At 40.5% G+C, this 22,226-nt stretch overlaps 1 protein-coding gene across 8 annotated transcripts in view; it reads left to right on the top strand.

The window, feature by feature from the left end:
* Positions 1 to 21,769, top strand: part of bbx (BBX high mobility group box domain containing) — a 53,775-nt gene extending 32,006 nt beyond the window's left edge. For 5 of the 8 annotated variants that reach the window (XM_086012555.1, XM_086012550.1, XM_086012554.1 and 2 more), the window contains 4 exons: positions 5,112 to 5,183; positions 5,433 to 5,618; positions 11,342 to 11,528; positions 19,625 to 21,769. In XM_086012555.1, the coding sequence (XP_085868681.1) occupies positions 5,112 to 5,183; positions 5,433 to 5,618; positions 11,342 to 11,528; positions 19,625 to 19,703 (524 nt within the window). In that variant the 3' untranslated portion in view covers positions 19,704 to 21,769. The remainder of the gene's footprint in view (positions 1 to 5,111; positions 5,184 to 5,432; positions 5,619 to 11,341; positions 11,529 to 19,624) is intronic. The other 3 variants (XM_086012556.1, XM_086012551.1, XM_086012552.1) reach the window with 2 other exon arrangements.
* Positions 21,770 to 22,226: the final 457 nt, after the last annotated feature.

Genomic DNA, 22,226 nt, shown 5'->3' with positions numbered 1-22,226 from the left:
TCTCCCTTTGCACAAACTTGACACGATCTTGAACTGTCTCTTCACCAAAATTTCTGCACTTTGCAAGAACATGTCCCTTTCCTTCGCAGAAGATGCATAATGGATTGCTGCTTTGCGTTGTGGTTGTGGACAATGTCTTTGCTCGAACTGTTTAGCCTCGCGGGTGCCTTTGGTCCCACCTTCGATGCTCTTGAGTGCTTGAGCTGAAGATATCGGATCACAAGCAAGATCTGCTTCCTTTGACACAAAATCAACAAGCACTTTAAATGGTGGGTACTCAACATTAGCTTGCCTAGCCTCCATCACTTTGCGGTTCCAACCAGACACCAACCAATCTGGCAGTTTCAATAGAATTTTTGGGCTCTCGATGCAATCGTTGAGCACCTGCAATGACATTATGTGTGGAATTGCGGCTTCACAGCTCTTGAGGAAGTCTGCAAATTCTCTCAGTTCATAGCCATCTTTAGTTTATTTTGGGCCATGAATGCAATTTGTCATGAAATGCCTTCCCAATTATGAATGGGTCCCCGTAACGTTTTCCAACAGCTGCCATGCTGCGTCGTATGCCGCTTCGGTACCAAGAAGAAAATATCCTTCGACCGCTGTCTTTGCTGCGCCATCAAGGTACTTCCTCAAATAGTACAGTTTTTCATTCTTTGGAATGTTTTTCCTGTCAATTAGTGTCTCAAAGGATAATCGCCAGTCTTAGAATTTCAAAGGATCTCCTTTAAATAGCACAGGCTCAGGTGTTGGAAGACGATTGGCACTTATAGATTCTACCAAAGTATTGACCAAGTCTTAGCTGTTTTGCGCATAGTGGTGTTGATATTAAACCTGGAAAACTACAATCTTGACTTGTAACTGACAAGGGTTGAGGAATGAATGGTGGACTTGAAGCATGGCGGACTTGTGTTGTGACTGGTAGGGATTGCGGAATGAATGGGGGACTTAAAGCGCTGAGAACATGAGGTTCTCCTGTTTCCACATTATTTGTCAAGTTGATTGTGTCTCTGTTTTCTTCAACTTGGTCATAGACCTTCACTCGAGCTACTGCAGCATTCAGCCGTTTCACTTCAAGACGTTCGAGCCTTCTATGTTTTTCTTGCATTACTTGTTGTCTTGCTAGATTCTCAGTCTCTAGTCTCTGAAGTTCTATCATTTTTTCTCCTGTTCATCTAATACTGCCAAGACTTCTTTGGATGCTGCAGCTTCAGCTGCGGCAACATTTCTTCTGACTCAGCAGTCGCTGGAGCAAGTAGAACCATGTTTAGATTGCTGGGATGATGATTTTACGAAAGAGACTGTTGAGTCCAAGAGGGATCGAACATCAGGCCAATCCTCTTCATTTACTGTGTCGCCTTTAAGTCACATTTATGTCTTTTGGATAATGGCTCCAGAAAATGACATACACATGTCGATTTTTCGTCGCAGGTCTGGTTCAGGAGTTTGTATTTGACGCAAATCTTCATAAGTGGCCTTCAAATTAGAACAGGTGCTTTCCATGTTCTTGATTACATCGTGCAACTCATCTATGGACGCTTCATCACTCAATATTTCCTTACTTATTCTTGCATTTGACTTCCAATTTTCATAGTTGATTCTGTAACGGCATTGTATGTTCTTTAAATTTTCTTCTTGCAGTTGCTTTCCCTTCTCAGTTAGAGTTCGGGTTCTTCCACTTCTACGTAGCATCTCTGCTTCTTCAGGCTCAGGACTTGTAACTTTGAGCTGAGCATGTGATTCAGCATTTTTACTACTAATTTCTGTACTTTGTAAATAACTTGGCCACTCAAGTTATGTGTTAAATTGTGTGTAGATGTGTTTCGGCCTCTAGAATGTGTTAATGTATGACACTTTTAAACCCTTAATAGAAACCTGATTAAGTTACCGTACTTGTTTGCACCTAAGACATCAGATGTCAAACATCGTTAAGGTGACCCTTTAACTTACTTAATGGCCTCCTAAACTTGGTTATCTTTCTGTTATCCTTTACACTTCACCTTTACAAAATTCCAATCACAACAATTTCCTACTTTTCTTAAAACTTTCTAGAAAATTGTACACTTATTTGATCATGTGTTAAGTTGAACTGAGAAGCCTTATTGAAACTTTAAACGTTATAGCATGTAATGAGCAACAGCACACATACAAATACAGTATATCCCCAAACATATAGAATCACAATAAGCAAGGTTAATAGAGCTGAGTCCAGTTGCAACCTTCAAGTTGAGCCACTTCTCACATCGCTTTTAACTAATGGTCAAGCACTTCCTGGCTTTAGCTTGAAAATTTGCGCATTTGACACAGTCTAATTACCGGCGATTGTAGATGTTATGCCGACAGGGCGTCCGGGGCTTGCTTGATACGCTGTATTTTCGTTACGCCTTTTTTTTCGCGGAGGTCTCCTTCCTCCTCCTCACCCGTGTTGAGCAGGCGAGTTCTCACTGTAGCTCTCTCCACAACAAAAGTGACACAGGCGGTTCTTGGGAACGCGCGTTTATTGCTTTCGCATCCTCTGCCGTGGTCATGACTTGCACATTCCTTGTACACGCCATCACACGACTTGCACACGCAGTAAGAACTACATTTATAAACAATAAAACAGTACAAATGAGACGCACAGCGTCCACAAGGTAAACGAAAAGTACAACAAATGAATACCTCGGCCGCTTGCCGTGAAAAGAGGTGAATGTCCGGTAATCGACAAAGGAATTTCCTTTGTCCTTGTTAGTGTTCCTTTGACGTCATCTCAACTTTGGAGCACAAATGGTAGCATTAGCATTAACAGGTGGACATGCAGTTAATGTCCCTCACTCCAAACTTGCAGGAGTAGCAACACAAGAAATAAAGGTTACAGACATGAACACAATATGACATCATCAACAGGAGTAACATATTAACATGTTCTCTTTTTGTTACATCTAAGTAATACATTGTTTATATTTACATAAAATTAAGTATTCACAACAAAAATCATTGAATTTCTGACTACTGACAAACTATGAATTATTCAGAGCTGGGCACTTGACTCTTTTTTGCCCGTCCGGCTGCGACTCTCCACCCTTGACCTGGGTACCCTTCCGGCCGCGACCCCCCGGCCGTATTTGTAGACATTGTGGGCACCCGCCCCGTTCCGACACAACAACCCAGCTGCGTGTACTTACTTCCATTGCGAGCCATGGGGTTGGTTTCGTCGTATTGTATAATTATTTGGGTCCAACAGACAAGTCTGCAAGCAACAAGTTACCTATTTTCCTCACTCCCCTCCTTCACACTTCCCTGCCTTCAAAATAAAAGCCAGCAAACCACTACACAGCATACTTGCTACGGCGTTTTGTCACCAATCATAGCTCAGCTTCAGAAAACGGGTGAGCCGTGATTGGTCGTTATCTGAGCCCTGAGGGTCTGTGATGTCATTTTCAGTGGACAGAAGTGACAAAATGGCCAGGTGGATTTTGCTGCTTAACTATTTCCATCCATCCATCTATCCATCCATTATCTCCCGCTTGTCCGAAGTCGGGTCACGGAGGCAACAGCTTCAGCAGGGAAGCCCAGACTTCCCTCTCCCCAACAACATCTTCCAGCTCTTCCGGAAGGATCCCAAGGCGTTCCCAGGCAAGCCGGGAGACATAGTCTCTCCAGCGTGTTCTGGGTCGTCCTCAGGGTCTCCTGCCGGTGGGACATGCCCTCACCAGGGAGGTGTCCAGGAGGCATCCTAATCAGATGCCCGAGCCACCTCAACTGGCTCCTCTCAACGCGGAGGAGCAGCGGCTCGACTCTGAGTCCCTCCCGGATGGCCGAACTTCTCACCCTATCTCTAAGGGAGAGCCCGGACACCCTGCGAAGGAAACCCATTTCGGCCGCTTGTATCCGAGATCTTGTTCTTTCGGTCATGACCCACAGCTCATGACCATAGGTGAGAGTAGGAACGTAGATCGACCGGTAAATTGAGAGCTTCGCCTTTCGGCTGAGCTCCTTCTTCACCACGACAGACTGATACAGGGTCCGCATCACAGCAGACGCTCCACCGATCCGCCTGTCAATCTCCCGTTCCATCTTACCCTCACTCGTGAACAAGACTCCAAGATACTTGAACTCCTCCACTTGGGGCAGAACTATTTCATATTAATCATATTGCCTTGTTTCAACTAGTGGGCCTGCATAGAACATGTTCTTGAAAAAATATGTTTGGGTTGACTTCCACTTAAAGTACCCTCCCTGCTCCGTTGTTTGCCACTCACAGTGTGTGTTTGCTGTGATATGGAAGAAGACTCTTCTTCAATGGCAAAGTTGTTGTCCTCCTTCCCTTTTCCTCTCGGCTTACGAATGTTTCTGGTGTTGCAAACGGTGTTTGCAACCCAAGGTTCCACTGTATTTAATATAAACGACCTATTAAAGGAATCAACAATAAAGTACAATAAATAGAAATTCCATTCAAACTGTCTGATAGTACAAACAGTTTTCAAGGCATGTACAATGTTGTTGTGTACATTTTCATTCATGGTTGACGCTTGAACTCACGTTACCACTGTCACCAGGTTTTAAGTGGAGTGCGCTAACCTGACTAAGAGGCCAGGCTGCTAACCCACTCAGCCAGTTACGTCAGTAACTGACGTTACTCTTAAACTATTGAAGAGTGAGGTTTAACATACTTTTTCACAATGTGAGCAGGCACCTGTTACAATGACCAATGTTAACAGTAATAGTCGCCTCATTAGCACATCATCTCCACTGCCCTTTTCAAGACATGACTAATCAACCAATGTTTAATCCTAGAGTGTCAATCCTGGAAAATGAGGCACGATGAACTAATTAATAGAAAGGCAGCTGTTGTTGTTACTGTTCATTTGTCCATAATTGCCAACAACTGGGCTGAAGTGTGGAGCAGAACTTCATTGGCAGCAAAATAGATTTGATATGAAAGTCTTAAAAAAGATAAAAAGTCTTAAAGTTTAGGAGCAAGACACAATTATTTAGGGGCATTCTTGAGCCTTTCATACATCACGTAGTCTCTAAAGGCACGTTTTCCACCATCATGTCGTCTATGCTTTGTGTGCTCTGTAACATAGCATGTACATTCATTTTTGTTTGTTTGTATTTTTCTGTATTAGGACCATCTCCATCACAGAAAAAGACTTCATTCCACAAGATTGTTAGGAAGCACAAATACTTAGAGAAACCAGGTGCAGTAGAAACTTGTGATCTAGAATCTTGATAGCGGGGATATAAACATCAAGAAACTGACCAAATTTTAGTAGTATGTTCTTGATACATTTTCAAATGGTTAGTTAACATAAAATATTTTAAATATGACTAACAACAATCGTATATGTGACCTAATTAACAACATTAAAACACAGTGGTACAAATCTGATTACTTTGTGTAGGGTTAAATTTGTATAATGTTCTAATGAGACCATTTTCAACCGCAGTGGGACAGAGGGATTCCACCATGTTGTTTTCTGTTTCAAAAGCCAAATCATGTGCCACCATTTGCCCGGATGTGCAAGGCACCGCTAGTGTGGATATACTAGTTGGTAGCCAGAAGAGGAAGGCTAGGAAGACTAAGATCACACACTTGGTACGCACAGCTGATGGCAGTTCATCTCTGCTTGAGGGTGAGTATTATTGTCAGTCCTCTTACGCACATAGATTTACTGTACTGTATTGACTGTGTAATCTAACAAAGAATGCAGCTTCATAAAAACTAACACAGTTTTAACTGTGATGTGCGCAATAACTTTGTCTGCTGTGGACAAAATGATACTATAATCACAGAGCTGGTCATCGTCTACCCGTCTATACTGTCTGGGCAGTATTTCCATCCGACCCACGTGGTCCCAGTCCGTCCCTCGTCGGCGACAGCCAATCAGTGTCGAGAACATAATTTTCACGTCAGACGCAGGCGTCGCACAAGGATGACATGCCGCCAAATAAAGAAAACACATCAAATAAATACAACACATACGCACAGCGTGATGATCGGTGAAATAAAAACAAAATGGGGCACGTCATTGCATCTGTGGGACCGAAAGGTATACAATACAGTTTTATTTTGTATTTATTTGGCTGTGCGTCAGGAGTGGGGAACCAAAATGTGACGTGATACCGGTAAAGTCCGTTCTCGACGCCGTCTGGCTCACTCGGACCGATCGAGCGGGTCTGAAATATAGACAAGAACTCATAGACTGACTAAAGCATAGACAAATGCCCAGCTGTGTATAATCCTTTGGTAGTTAGACGCCATCGTGTGGATAGTAGCTCCAGCTGTATGGAATACAGTATTGTATTGAATACGCTGTCACTGTATGATACGGCACAAGTCTCCGGCGTTAGTGGCTAGCAGCTGTTATCATTAGCAACAAGTGCCCGGCTGGTGGTTCCAACAGCCCATCCTTGGCCTACTTTTTTTTTTTTTTTTTTTTTTTTTTTTTTTTTTCAATATTGTGGACCTAGATTACTTTGTAATATACTGTTCATGGTTAAAGGAAGGTGCCTTAATTGCACTTCAATGTGTTTTTCATTATAAAAAAAATAAAAATACAACTTTGCCTTCATTTATTTTATAAGAACACTTTTGCTCATTAAATAATTTTAAGAAAACATTCAACACAAAATGTCTGGAAGGATACCTTATTTTATACACTGTACCAAGTATAAAAGAATGTATCCTGTATTTCGTTAAGTTGAGTTCTTAAATCCTAAACGGCCATATTAGACAACAGTGAAAACTAATGCCATATTTACGTATGATATCACCAAGCATGTAGATGCTTAACAATAGAGGGCCAAGTACTGATCCCTGCGGGATTCCACATTTAACATTACAAAGCTCACAAGTCGCATTGCCATGAATTACACGGTGTGTCCTCTCTGAGAGGTTGGAACTAGGCTTGTCAAAAATATCGATACTTCGGTACTTGACATTAAACATTTTGAACGGATACAATACTAGCTTGCTGTGGCATCGATATTACCGATACCAAACCACTGACTTCGATACCAACAGCGCTTTGCCAACGTGTGCTCCTAATGGTCTGCTGCTCCCGCACACACTGCCGAAGCCTGCCCCGTGCGCCCCTCCCTCCCTGCTCTGCCGAGTGCAGACTGCTCGTCGACTCCCTAGTTAGCCGCGTGGAAAAGTTACGAAGTACGACCAATTTAAAAAAAAACAAACAAACAAAAAAACTGCATGCCGTGCGCGCAGCCCAGGGCTTCTGCCGCCGAAGCTGCGTTGCAATAGCACGGAAGCTCGCCCCCTCTCGAGCTGCCGTGGTCCTCTCGGTCAGCCCCCCCCCAGCAGCCGCCGCGGTGGCAGCGGTCGCTCTTTGCGGGGTCGCTGATCCTCCCAGGGCCGTGGCCCGGCTCGCTCATTCGGCCGACGTCTCGCCATGGAACTGACGCGATGCAGTTTATGACCCAGAAGTCAGAATCGGCGAAGTACGTCTAATGGCAACATTGAGCCAACAAGTTCAACACACAATTGCACCCATCCAGCTAATATTTAGCGTATAGCATACGCAGCTGCAGCCTTTATATAAACACTTAACATACATATGCATCATATGTTTACATAGACTGCAGAGATTAGATAGCCTTTCCTTGCTTGCCCATAAAATTCAGCGTTGTGTTTGTCATATATATTTTCTTTCTTAAAGCAAGACAAGGTTAGCCAATCAATTGGTGTTCAGTAGCATGTTTTCAGTGACAGTTGCATTATTGTATTGTCTTGAACTTCTCAAAAATAAAGTTCTTGTGGAAAATAATACAGAGATAATAATGCAAAAAAAATGTATTAAAATAAATACTGGTTGAAAACAGCCCTTTGAGTAATCCATGGTAAAGTTCACAAATACTAAAAAGTTTATGAAATTGAAGAACAGAGAAGTTCATGTGAATTGTCCAAAAATAATTCCTTCCATTTTTTTTTTTTGTTAAGAATCGGAATTGCGAATCATTAGGAACCAGTATCGAAACAAAACATCGGAACCGGAATCATCCAAATTCAAACTATGCCCAACCGTACCTGCTACTGTTCTGGATAGCCAATAACTGAAAGTATTTTAAATTATTTAATTTAATTTTTTAAATTATTACTATTGTTGTTTTTATCTGTGACTTGTTGGCTTGCCTTAATAGATAAACATGTGGGTCTAGATACTCAGACAACTTACAGATTTTGTTGTCAATTTATGTTACTGTAAGTGATGGGTGTTATTCTTTTTCACTACCTCAAACAACTTGAAAATGATGTGCCATTGGTGATGCACAGTCTGGTTATTTTTTTGCACTACCTCTTAAAAAAACTATAGTATTAATGATCATTTAAGTTTTGGGCGATAAAAAAAGTTTTACAATAAAAACAATTTTTTAAAAAAGCCTGTGCTTTAATTTGTTCCGTGTGGTATCGAAATGGTTTCGAGTATCGATACTGAACTGGGTATCGCGACAAGCCTAGTTGGAACTAAACCAAGAAATTCTGAGCCTGAAATACCAACTCACATTTCAAGGCGTTCTAGTAGTATGTTATGATGGATGGTGTCAAAAGCAGCACTAAGATCGTGTAATAGTAGTATTGATGAGGTGTCGGATTCCATAGCCAGGAGAAAATCATTAGTCACTTTAGTAAACTTCAGTAGAATGGTCAGCTCTAAATTCTGACTGAAGAAGTTCAAATCCATTTTTAGCGACCATGTAATTACTAAGCTGTTGCGCCACGACTTTTGCAAGATTTGCTGCAATAAATTGGACATTTGAAACCGGCCTACAATTATTGAGACTCTCTGGGTCGAGGTATGGTCATTTGAATTTGAATGATTTCGGTTCCGATTCCTTGTTTCGATTCCGTGTCCAAACTATTGCCATTCATCTTTTACCGGCTTGTAGGACAGACTAAAATAACATTTGACATGGGCCGTGTCATTTGCCTGCCTGTACTTACTGTCTACACTGAGTGGCAAGGCCGGTGAACAGAAACAATTTCATCTAATTTCTCACTTCCCTGTTGTTAATGAATCACTCATCATTTGATAAGGGCACCGGCCATGCCAACATCTTTAAAAAACATTGTTTTGCTTTCTTACCTAGATGGGTTTTTTTCCCACATATACAGTATATATAAAAATAAATATATTATAGCTTCACATGTATTTACCTACATTGATAAATTGTCTACAAATGTATTTCTATTAACTCATTCACTGCCATTGCCGAATTTACTTGTCTTTTTACAGTCCAGCCATTCAACCCCAGGAACTTGTTTTTGTTTTTTGAATTTTTTTTCAATCATTAGGTTAAGAGAAAATGTCGGGCAGTGAATGAGTTAATTTTTCAGTTTTCTATCACCTTTACTATGAATTTCTCACAGGGTTATTATTAACCAGTATTAATATCAAATTTATGAACTTGATTTTGTTATTCTTCAACTCAACTCAACTTGATTATATAGGTATGTCACAAGAGCTACAGCTGTAACAAATTATGTATTTTTTTTTTTTTACTTTCACTAGAGAGCTTTATTTTTTTTAAAACTTAATGAAAATAAATTCACACATGAGTGTAAATGAGTATACACTACACAGAGCTCCCACTGATGGGCTAATCTGCTCTGTAAACAGACAAAAGCAGAGAGATTTGGTAACCCAGTTCAGATTAGCATCAGGTACAATGTGTGTTGTGCAATGTGCAGATTGTGGACACACGCTCGCTTAGTATAGAAAATACTGCACAGTGCACATACTGTATGCTAATGTCAACTGGTTATTTGCATTTGAGTTGACCCATTGTTTAGTTGTTAGATGCGTCAATTTTGGCAATAGGCATATTGTTTAACTCGCCGGCCTATGACGCTGAAGTTCAGCGCGCTGTAAGATTTGGTTCAAAGCGGGAGGGAGCACCCCGCTCGTGACACAGTGCACCCCGTTAACTTATATACGTCATGCAACCTTCTTTGCACAATATCATCTTATTGTAAGTGTTGCACTGAGGCGATTCTTCATTTGGTTTAACGAAGTTAAGACACTCGAGCGTACCCGGCGCTTTGTTGGTCTCAGCAAGTTGTTCTTCCCGTTGGCAGACAAGGCACTGTAACGGGGAACCGGAAATTTAAAATGAACGATTCAGAGAGAATAGTCCCGGCTCCAATCAGTTCTTGAGACTTGACGCACAACCCATAGTGTGTCTGACTGACACAATTGCCTCATGCATCACTAGCCAAACTGGCTGGTAAGTTTTTAGCAACAACTGCCAAAATGTTAATGTTGGGTGTTAATTTAGAACCTTGATCGTGCTTAATGCTTCCACGATTGAATAATTGTGATTATCCTTTTGGCCAGAATTGTGCAGCCCTAGTAGGTTTTTCTAGCAGCCCTATAGTATTAGTAGTATTATTTAGATCAAGGCATTCTACGGCAGATGCCAAGAAAAACATTTTAAGAGCTGTTGCCATGGCGATGCGCTGTATACAATGAAACGTGTGCTCTAAACCTGGGTGAAATCTCATGAAACTCTGTTCATATATTAAACCTGCCACGGAAATATTTTAGCGATTTGTTGTGCTATTTTCAAAAAAATGAATCTATAGCGTCCCCTACAAATTTTTAACTAATCATTCTCTGTTGTATGATCTGTGAAAATAGGGAACATATGTAACAACCTGCAAAAAGTATTTTGGAGCCATATGCTAAACCGGAAGTCTGCCACTTTGACTTTATTTTGGAATTGGGCACCATTTTTGGTCTTTTATAGAGGTAATTTTTTAACAAACTCCTCCTAAATATTTTATCCGAGCATCTCCAAACTTCGGGAGTTTCACCTAATTATGTTTAAGATAAAAAGTTATTAAAAACTTATTTCGTCGCACGCCATTTGCAAAGAAAAATGTTGTTTTTGAGGGTCTAAACATAGAGGAAAACTCATGAAACTGTACACACATCAGGCCTGGCAAAAACATTTATATTTTAGAAGGTTATTGTTCAATTTCTTTAAATGGCTCAGTAGTGCCCCCGTTAAATTTTTAACAAAGCCCTGGTAGAAATTTTCATCCAGATCTACGAACATGGAAAGGGAAATGTAACTGCCCAAGACCTTTAAAAAAAAGTATTTAGAGTCATACCCTAAACCTAACAGTAAGCCCGCCATTTTGATTCTACTTTGAAATTTAATGCCAAAACAACACTTGGAAGAGGCCAGATCCTGATCTGAGGATATTTCATGCATTTCTTTTGACTGTTTTCTATGCTATTCAGGTGAAGACTTTACTGTCACAGCTGATATTCGCATACAATGAATGAAGAACCTCAGTGTTTTCTTGGAATTGTTCTATTTTTGCCTTGTCTTGCAGAGGACAAAATTAGCGATCTGACCCTGGTGCAGGAGAATATTCTATTACCCCAACTCACTTTATGCAATGAAAAAGGGTGCCGCAGTGATTCCAGACCAGTCGAGGGGAGCACTGGAACGGAGGAGCTACCTGCTTTCTTCAGTTTAGCTGCTCTTGCTGAAGTTGCGGCCATGGAAAACATTCACAGGTAGGGAGGATCAGCTCAATTTCAATCGCCGGTTTGTTCAAACCCCAAAGATTGGTGTCGCACAGCACTTGATTAAATCTAATGTGTGATGATTGTATTTGTTTGTTTTAAATACAAAAATACTCTGGCCTTTTGAATCACTCATGCTCAACAAAATAAAACAGACCTGTGTTTCAAAGCATTATTTGATGGTTGTCAAATAAATGCAATTAAAAAGAAATGTATAAGTAATGTACTACATTTTGTAAAAATAATACCAATAATCAGAAGCTCAACACATTGACTGCCAGCTGTTTTCAGAGCAGCCAACCCCATATTTCCAGCCATTTTATATACCGGAATTCTTTTCTTCTTCTTTTTCCTTTTTCTATTCTTTAAGGCTGTATCCCACTGAATGACGAAGGTTTGCAAGTGTTTTAAACATGTTCAAAAATTCTTGGCGACAAGAAAAACTGTTTGCAACTCTTAAAACTGTTGGTGAACGTCTTTGCGACCTTGATCGGTTACGAATAAAAAATCAACATTCCTTAGGTTCGCAAACACTTGCAAACCTCGGTGGGAAATAGACTTTAGTAATCAGCAGTAGATCATAGGTTGGTTCCACAAATTCTGTAGAAAATTAGCTTTTTGTAAAAAGACATCAAGCAGAACAAAACTGTGACTCTACTCTTTTATATATACATATCGTCACTGTCGGGCGGAATTCTCGCAGTGTCAAAATTGTTTGCTTTGCACAACAACAACGACAAGGGTTTAAAAGTGCCTTAATCCACCAAGATTGTACCTTTGACTAAAACGCACCATGGGATTCTAGTTAACCCATTAAGGACGGGAGCGCATAACCGCGTTTCTACCACGACAGCCGGGAGCGTTGTTGCGTCTTTCTACCCTTAAAGCCTGGAGAGCGTATACGTCATTATCTTTTTTTTTTTTTTATCCAATTTTCGGTCTTTTAACCAATGAAATGCATTTGAATCTACACGTGACTGTATCGCAAGCGCGCAGAGGATGTTCCGGAAATCTTTCGAGTCATAATGGCGGACTCCGCGGTCGCGGGAGCTCTTAAATGAGTAACGGCAGTAATATAGATGACGCGCTTGTGGACTTTAAACCAGTAGAACCAGTCGAACGTGATATATGGTTAAAATATATGTTTGTAGACAATGAAAATATCAACATCTTTGTAACAAAATAGAGCAGGGGTGCCCACACTTTTTCAGCCTGACAGCTGCTTATGACATGACAGAGTCAAAATGATTTACCACCTACTAAAAATGCAAAACACATTATTTATAAATATATTGAGAGTTTTTTATGCTGGTGTACCTTGCATGACTGCATCAACCTATATATCACAATACAACAAAAAATGTTTTGTAATTACCTTACTCTGATGACTTGCACTGAATAGAATCAGCCAGGGACGCATAGTCCGGACAGTAGCTGCTGATAGCCAGGCTCAAGCAGATTTGCAACAACAACAATCCGCCCATTTGCTCCATTCGGCACGTATAAAACAAGTCAACTTTTTGCACACTATGCTTAAGCTATCAATATTGCTGTCTTGGTAAAGTTCAAGAACTGGGATAAAAAAAAAAAAAAACACCACCGAGTGAATAGGATGCTGTGTAGCTGTGTGACGTACTATGCCTGATGCTAATTGGCTGAGGCAAAATGGCAAAAAAGTTTACTTGTTTTATATGCGCCGAATGGAGCGAATGGGCGGATTTCCGGTCCTTCGCTCTGTGCCCCACCGCTCCAAACGTATCACCAACCGCGCGAACTACATTGACTCCAATTGAAACGCGCCGCCAGAAACGCTCCCAATGCAGTTGGTGTGAACGTAGCAATACAGTTGTGAGGATTTTCATTTTTTTTGTTTTTTCTCTATGCTAGACTCTTTCTATGGTCATTGCACGTACAATTGTTTAATCTACCATCGAGAGTTTTGTATTATATTGTATTATGTGAATAAAAAAAAAAAAAAAAAACAGTAGTGATGATGGGCTGGCGATCTACCCACAATGCCTTTGTGTATATATATATATATATATACATATATATGTATACATGTATATATATATGTATGTATATATGTATGTATATGTGTATGTATATGTATATATGTATGTATATGTGTATGTATATGTATATGTATATATATATGTATGTATATATATGTATGTATATATGTATGTATATATATTTATATGTATATATATATGTATGTATGTATATATATGTATGTATATATGTATGTATATATATTTATATGTATATATATATGTATGTATGTATGTATATGTATGTATGTGTATATATATGTATGTATATATATATGTATATATGTATGTATATATATATGTATATATGTATGTATGTATGTATATGTATATGTATATATATATATATGTGTATATGTGTATATATGTATATATGTGTATATGTGTATATATATGTATATATGTGTATATGTGTATATATATATATGTGTATATGTATATATGTGTATATATATGTGTATATATGTGTATATATATATGTGTATATATATGTGTATATATATATATATATATGTGTGTATATATATGTATATATGTGTATATATGTATATATATGTATATATGTGTATATATATGTATATATATATATGTATGTGTATATGTATATATGTGTATATAAGATAAGAATGTCTTTATTGATCCCGCAGTGGGGAAATTTTCATTGTTACAGCAGCAAAGATATAGGTCACACAGGGACGGCGGCATAATGTGGCCATTAATGTATAACATTGACGGCAAACATTTAGGATCAAACCTATGTAAATATACGCAGTAACATGTGTATATACACATGTATATACACACCAACCTACATCTACATAAAAAGTATGAGGAACACTCATTTCGGCCTGTACATAGTACAGAGGAAAAAATACTCTAAGTAAGTGACAGTGCTGCAGTGCTGTAGTGAAATGTAAGGGACAGCATTGGATAAAAATAAAACTAGACTAACAGTAGTGGGGAATGTTGAGTATTGCACGGTATTACAGTAGTGGGGAATATTGGGTATTGCACGATATGAGCTCAGGTGCAGGACTGCACAATTGCACTAATGTCCGCCAGTTTGTAGAGACTACACAATGTTCTTGTTAAAGAGTCTGACAGCAGCAGGCAAGAAGGAACGGCGGAATCTCTCCTTTGCACAGCGAGGGTGTAACAGTCTGTCACTGAAGGTGCTGTGGAGTGCTGTTAGGGTGCCCTGGAGGGGGTGGTCCGGGTTGTCCAGCATTGATGACAGCTTGGCCAACATCCTCCTGTCCCCCACCGAGTCCACAGAGTCCAGGGACCAGCCCAGGACAGAGCCGGCCCTCCTGACCAGTTTGTCCAGCCGCTTCTTGTCCCGGGCCGAGACGCTGCCTGCCCAGGTGACCGCTCCCTGGAAGATGACCGATGCAACCACCGAGTCATGAAAGTTCCTGAGGAGTGTCCCTTGAACCCCAAAAGACCTCAGTCTCCTGAGTAGGAAGAGTCTGCTCTGACTCTTCCTATAGAGGGCGTCTGTGTTGTCGCACCAGTACAGTTTATTGTTCAGGTGAACACCCAGGAACTTGTAAGTTGAGACTCTCTCAACATCTGTTCCCCGGATATTCACTGGTGCAGGTGAAGAGTGCTGGCGCCTACCGAAATCCACCACCATTTCTTTGGATTTCCCCGCATTGATCAGGAGGCGGTTCTGCTGGCACCAGTCCACAAAACCCTGAGTAAGTTCTCTGTACTCCCGATCATCTCCGCCTGTGATGAGGCCGACAATCGCAGAGTCGTCAGAGAACTTCTGCAGGTGACAGGTAGGGGTGTTCTAGTTGAAGTCCGAGGTGTAGAGGGTGAACAGGAAGGGAGCCAAGACAGTTCCCTGTGGCGCCCCCGTGCTGCAGAGGAGCACGTCAGACACACAGTCCTGTGTCCTCACATACTGTGGCCGGTTTGTGAGGTAGTCCTGGATCCATGTGGTGAGGTGGTGGGCCACCCCCGCCCGCTCCAGCTTGTCTCCCAGTAGGGTGGGCTGGATGGTGTTGAAAGCACTGGAGAAATCAAAGAACATGATCCTCACAGTGCTCCCCGCCTTCTCCAGGTGGGAGAGTGAAGTGTGGAGGAGGTAGATGATGGCATCATCCACACTGATGCCAGGCTGATATGCAAACTGGAGTGGGTCCATTGAGGAGCTCACCAGAGGGCTCAGGTGGACAAGGACTAGTCTCTCCAGGGTCTTCATCAGGTGAGACATCAGCGCCACTGGTCTGAAGCTGTTGAGCTCCTTCGGGTGGGGGGTCTTTGGCACCGGGACCAGGCAGGATGTTTTCCATAGCTGGGGGACCCTGCCCAGCTTCAGGCTCAGGTTGAACATGTGCTGGACAATTCCACACAGCTGGTCTGCGCAGGATTTGAGGAGCTGGGGGCTGATGCCATCTGGACCCGCTGCCTTCCTCGCCTTCATTTTCTTCAGCTGGTTCCTCACCTGAGATGTTGTGAAGGCCAAGCCTGGGCAGGAGGGAGTGGTGGCTATCTGGTGTAGCTGGGAGCTGGAGACTGTGGAGAAAAGGGGGGAGGGGGTGACACGCCCAGCAGGAGGAGTAGGTGGAGGCTCCAGCAGGAGAGACTGAGTGGAGGCAGGCATCTGATCGAACCTATTGAAAAAGAGATTCAGCTCATTTGCCCACTGCAGGTCCCCCCCAGTCCGGGTCTTGGGTTGTCCGTGGCCTGAGATGGTCTTCAGGCCCCTCCAGACTCCCCTGGCGTTATTCTGCAGCAGCTGCTCCTCCATCCTCTTCCTGTAGGACCTTTTCCCCTCTCTGATCCTCCTCCTCAGCTGGCGATGCACAGTCCTCCTCTCCTCTATGTTGCCTGACGCAAAAGCCCTCCTCTTCTCCTTCAGGAGAGCTTTTATGTCTGGTGTGATCCAGGGTTTGTTGTTGGAGAAACACCTTACTGTCCTGGTGGGTATGGTGTTCTCCATGCAGAAATTTATATAGTCTGTAACAGTGTCCGTTAGACTACTAATGTCTTCCCCGTGAGCATCGCTGAATACTTCCCACACAGTTGTGCTGAAGCAGTCCTTTAAGGCCTCCTCGGCCTCTCCAGACCATCTCTGAACCGTGCGGGTCACAGCTGGCTGCCTGCGGACCAGAGGTTTGTACACAGACTGGAGACACCAGGTTGTGATCAGCTTTGCCCAGCGGGGTGAGGGGCAGTGATGTGTATGCCTCCTTGGTGTTGGCATAGAGAAGGTCCAGTGTTTTATTGTCTCTGGTGTGGCAGGTGACATACTGTGTGAATGAAGGCAGAGAGGAGGAAGGGGAGGCATGATTGAAGTCACCAGAGATGAGTACCAGGGCATTTGGGTGCTGTGTTTGTAGCCTGCTCACTGCTGCAGTCAAGACATCACAGGCTGTGTCGCTGCTGGCAGCTGGTGGGACGTAGACGGTCACCGCGATCACATGACTAAACTCTCGCAGGATGTAGAATGGCCTCATGCCAACAGCTAGCAGCTCAATATCCCTGCTGCAAAGCTGCTCCTTAATCGTAATGTGCCCAGGATTACACCATCTATCGTTCACAAACACAGCCAGCCCTCCTCCTTTCCTCTTTCCACTCTCCAGCGTCCTGTCCGCGCGTATGATTTGGAAGCCGTCCAATTCTACGACCGCGTTCGGCGTTAGCGCTGTTAGCCACGACTCCGTGAATAGCATCAGGCTAGCCTCCCGGAAGTCCCTCTCGTGCCGGGTAAGCGCCGCTAGCTCATCCATCTTGTTGGGGAGCGATCTAACATTCCCCATGATAACAGACGGGAGGACGGGATGGTATCGTCTCCTCCTTTCCCGGCGTTTAACCCCCGCACGAGATCCCCGTCTCTTCCTCCACAGCTCACGGGGGATATCGGGTCTCGCCCCGGGAGCCGGCGCATGGTTAGCACGGAGTGCTACCAGCTGATTCCGGCTGTAAACAATGGGGGCTCGGCTCCGAGCCAAGTCGCCGGACACGATCGCGCAAAAAATAGCCATCAGCAGCAGCAAGAATACCGCAGTTTGGGTGTCCATTGCTACGCAAGTTACGACTATCAACTATATGAAAAAGGTATGAGGTAGAGTAATATTAAAGAACAAAAACACAAGAAAAGGCTCACCGATGAGCCGGAGCTACTGTAGCGGGCTGCCACTCGCGCGGCGCCGGAAACGGAAAATATATTTATATATATATGTGTATATGTATATGTGTGTATATATATACATGTATAATATATGTATAATATATGTGTATATATATGTATAATATACGTGTATATATATATGTATAATATACGTGTATATATATATGTATAATATATGTGTATATATATATGTATAATATACGTGTATATATATGTATAATATATGTGTATATATGTATAATATACGTATATGTGTATGTATATGTATATGTGTATGTACATGTATATGTGTATGTATATATGTATATGTGTGTATATATATATATATATATGTATATGTATATGTACATATACATATGTATATGTATATGTATATATGTGTATTTATATATGTATTAGGGTGTAACGGTACACTCGGGTGTATTAATACGTTTCGGTATGGCATGTTCGGTTCGGTCCACTTGCGTTCGGTTTGGTCCACTTATTAGCGCGACCTTACGCACGGACGCTGACTGTTACGTGCGGGAGACAAGAGTGGTTGCACAAAACAGAGCCAGAGCTCGAAGGTCCCCGTGTACACTGCAGTCTCCTGTTTGGGAACATTCTGGCTTTCCTGTTCCCCATCGCCGATGGGCAAAGGTGCGTGGATAAGTCCGAAAGTTGTGTGCCGACATTTCTACATGAGATGGGCGGCTATGTTGCGGCTAGCACATCTAAAATGCATGGCATCATCCGACTGTGAATGTTTCTCAAACGAGTGAGCAAAAACGTTCAACTTAAACAGCGAGATTTATCATATTGTAGCATCTTCCAGGAACATGTCGTCAGATGTAGTTTAATAATCACGTTTTTATTAATCCAAGTACAACTGCTCGCACTCTTCTTTCTCCGCTGCCCCATTCGCTTGCCAAACGGTGCATTCATGAACATCCGAAACGTCACAACTCAGCAACACACAAATCCGACCACAACACAGATAACCCAATTCGTTAAAATATGCTGTTGAACATTCAAAGATTTCAATGCCTAAAAAGTGTATACAATTTCATAAAAACTTTAAATGTACTGTATTTTTTCATTATAAAAAGAGTTTTAATATACTTAGCAATAATTGTAACTGTTATTGTATGTATTTTTTCGCGTATATAAGTGTATACGTGTAGTATAATGACAACTTGTGTTTAACTTGAATACTTAGGTGTGTCATAGGCTATTGCTGCTGAGTGTTTAAAGATTTCATTGTCTTAATAATTTACAAAATTAAGAGATCTTTATTGTTAGTGTATTTTTTATTCTAGTGTAATTTCTTAGAATATTACCCGAATGGTTCGCTATTACTTATTTTTTCTAAAAAATGTACCATTTACTTGTCATCTTTTAAAAAAAAAAAATTTTTTTTGTACCGAAAATATACAGACTCAAAGTTTCCAAAAAACCGAACCAAACCGAAATGTGATTTAGCGTAGTTACACCCATGTGTGTATATATATATATATATATATATATATATATATATATATATATATATATATATATATATATATATATATATATATATATATATATATATGTATATATATGTATGTGTGTATATATATGTATGTGTATATATATATGTATGTGTATATATATATATAGATATATACATATATACATATATATATGTATATATATATGTATGTATATATACACATATACACACGCACACACACACATACACACATTAACAGAGCTGGGCATTCGTGAGCCCCTTACACACTGAATATCGAAGATGGCTTTTTATTTAACTGTTTGATACCCTGTGTGATTTACCAATTTGGGATGGTGTTAAATTTTGACCAATGAATGCAGTTTGAAAACATCTACTTTAAGTTTACTTTGTTTCGTTTCAGAGGCCAGAAAGACATGGCTGAGAGTTTGAAGAGAGAGCTCGCCCAGACTCCTGTCCTCATCTCTTGTGCTGATCAGTGAAAGTTTGCTGAAATGTATTTTATTTTTTTATGACAAGCGCTCTATAGAGGAAAACCCTGTCCTTACCTTGCTTGTCCTCCTTGCTCTCCACTATTTTTGTGGACCTGAACGCCTTCCTTTGGAGAAAATGCCTTTTCTGAAATTAACTTAACCCTTTAGATACTCTGTCCCTCAATCTGTTGCTAACATTGAGGTTGTCAGGGTTTTATTTTACATTGGCCTTTATCAGGGTCATATACTAAGCTTGCAATTTAAAACAAAACACAATGGGGGTGTGGCGGGATATGTAATTAAAAAAAAAAACATTATAAACAAAGTTGGTGTCACCTTTTTAACTTACCACTACACCTATAAGACCTTGTCCTCTGATAATGGGATGCCACCATCACTTTTCACTTTTAGTAGCTTTAACCTAAAATCCTGTTTACCAGGGTAAATGGTCACAAAGGGTATACAGTATGTTCCTTAGCTTTGGCCTATAATACATACATGATGTACGTTAAATATGAAGAAACCGTGGTTGAATATTTGAAATGGTACATTGTATATATGTCCTATAGTATGTCTACCAACTATACTATGCATACAAATATTGTATGTTGATGCTAAAAAAAGAAAAAACAAGAGTAAACCTGCACATACCCCTGTATTTGAACTAGAGTAAACTATAGTTGAAGATGTTTTCCCCTCCTTAATCTGTGGCTCATTGTCCCTGTCATTGAGACAGCAGGCCATCAAAATGAATTTGTTGTGAAAGTTATACTATAGTTCACACCCAATATGTTACTGCAAAGTCATTCACCAGTTGCTTGATCAGTGCATTGCAGTCTTTCATTTGGTCTTAAAATTTTGAATGCTAAAATGTAGATTTTTTTTTTCAATACTTAATATTACATTTTATATAGCACTTGGAGAGGCACTTGTGTGAATTGGAATAAGCATCATTGTTGTCATTAATCTTGAAAGTGTGTTAGAATGCCTATCAAACATTGTCTTCTGCTGTCTCAGTATCTTCTGTGTCTTTAATTGCCGCCTGCAGCCAAACACAAACACCAACAGTACTAGACCAGTACCTTTAACCTAAAGTCGATTCTTCTTTCAGGAATATTATAATAGTTACAGGAAAACGCATAGACCAGTTGCATCAAATGTTCAAATAAGTTCTAGCATATAGTACATTTATACTCAACTGTCATAGATGAAAAATGTTTTGTATGATGTCCATATTTATTACTGTCTTTTTGTCTGTTACTTATTGTCTTGTTTTATGTCCCTTCCATGATTTTTTTCATTACATTTTGCCCTGACATATAGGGCATATACATTGTATCATCTACATATAAATGAGACAAGTCAAGTAATGCAACTCAATGTTATGTTGTCAAGACTTGTTACAACCTTAGAGATTTCACTAGTTTATAGATTTCCTCACTTGCCTTTTTGTTCCTATGTTGAGAATATTTAATTGATCACATTTTTATTCAGGCACCTGCACAAGTTCAACGCTTCTTTTTACTATGTATTTGCATTTATAACAACTATAACGAATACATTATAATTATCTGTTGATTATTTGTCCCAAGGTCAACTATACTTGATTAAGATACAAAAGGTCAAACTCGGTGATGATAAATGTATGTCTACTTCTTTGCTTAACTGTCAGGCACAGAAACTACCACAGCTCTAGAAAATCCTGAAATCTTTGACTCTTGAGTATTTCAACTCCTTTTGCAAATGGGTGTCATTCTTTTGGATGTTTGACGAACTGAAAATGTCTTGGAGAAATTGTGATTCTTGGGTATTTTCTCCTAAATCAGGCTATTCAGGCTAATTCTACAAGGTAATATTTTTTTTCAAGTCAGCCCGAGACTAATGAGCATGTGCCCGAGCTGCAGTCCATAACGTCTTGGATTCATTCTACGAACAAGGTTCCCCATGGGTTACATGTAATTTGTTTGTTTTCGCTATTTTGACAAATGAAGCTATTCAATTTTATTCTGTATTTTTGCAAATATGGATGTTACGTTTGTAATGCATTTGAACAGTAAACTCATTTGTCATCAGTAGTTCTTTGCACAGGTAAACAAAATGTCTTCCGCAAAAATAGACAATACTTGCATGAAGTAAGTGCATTTATCGACAAATTTCCAAAGAAGAGGGATGGAATATTACTTTTTTTTTTTTTTGTATAACAAGCCAAGCAGTTGCATTGTTGTTTTTCTTCCCCTAAAATCATCAGGTCTGCGCAACTGTCCAATTTGAATGGGATTTTAAAAAATTGGGTGGGGGGACCACTGAATGCTTATTCTAATGGAATATTTGCACATGACGACTCAAACCAAAATTACTAATTGTTTTTGAAGAAGGTCTATACTTTTACCTACCCTGTAGCAAATATGCACACTGTACTTGAGAAAAATAAGTTGACTTCCAGAAAATAGCCATAAACTGACTAAACTACCTAACAAGGTTCTATAAAATTTCTTATATTAAGGATATGAATTTCTAGATCCCCTTTTGTGC

The sequence above is a fragment of the Filicampus tigris genome, chromosome 17 (genome assembly GCF_054856515.1).
Source record: "Filicampus tigris isolate MCC_2025a chromosome 17, RoL_Ftig_1.0, whole genome shotgun sequence".
In the NCBI taxonomy this organism is placed as follows: Eukaryota; Metazoa; Chordata; class Actinopteri; order Syngnathiformes; family Syngnathidae; genus Filicampus; species Filicampus tigris.
The sequence above is the reverse complement of the archived record's forward strand: the minus strand, read 5'-3'. Positions and strand labels throughout refer to the sequence as shown.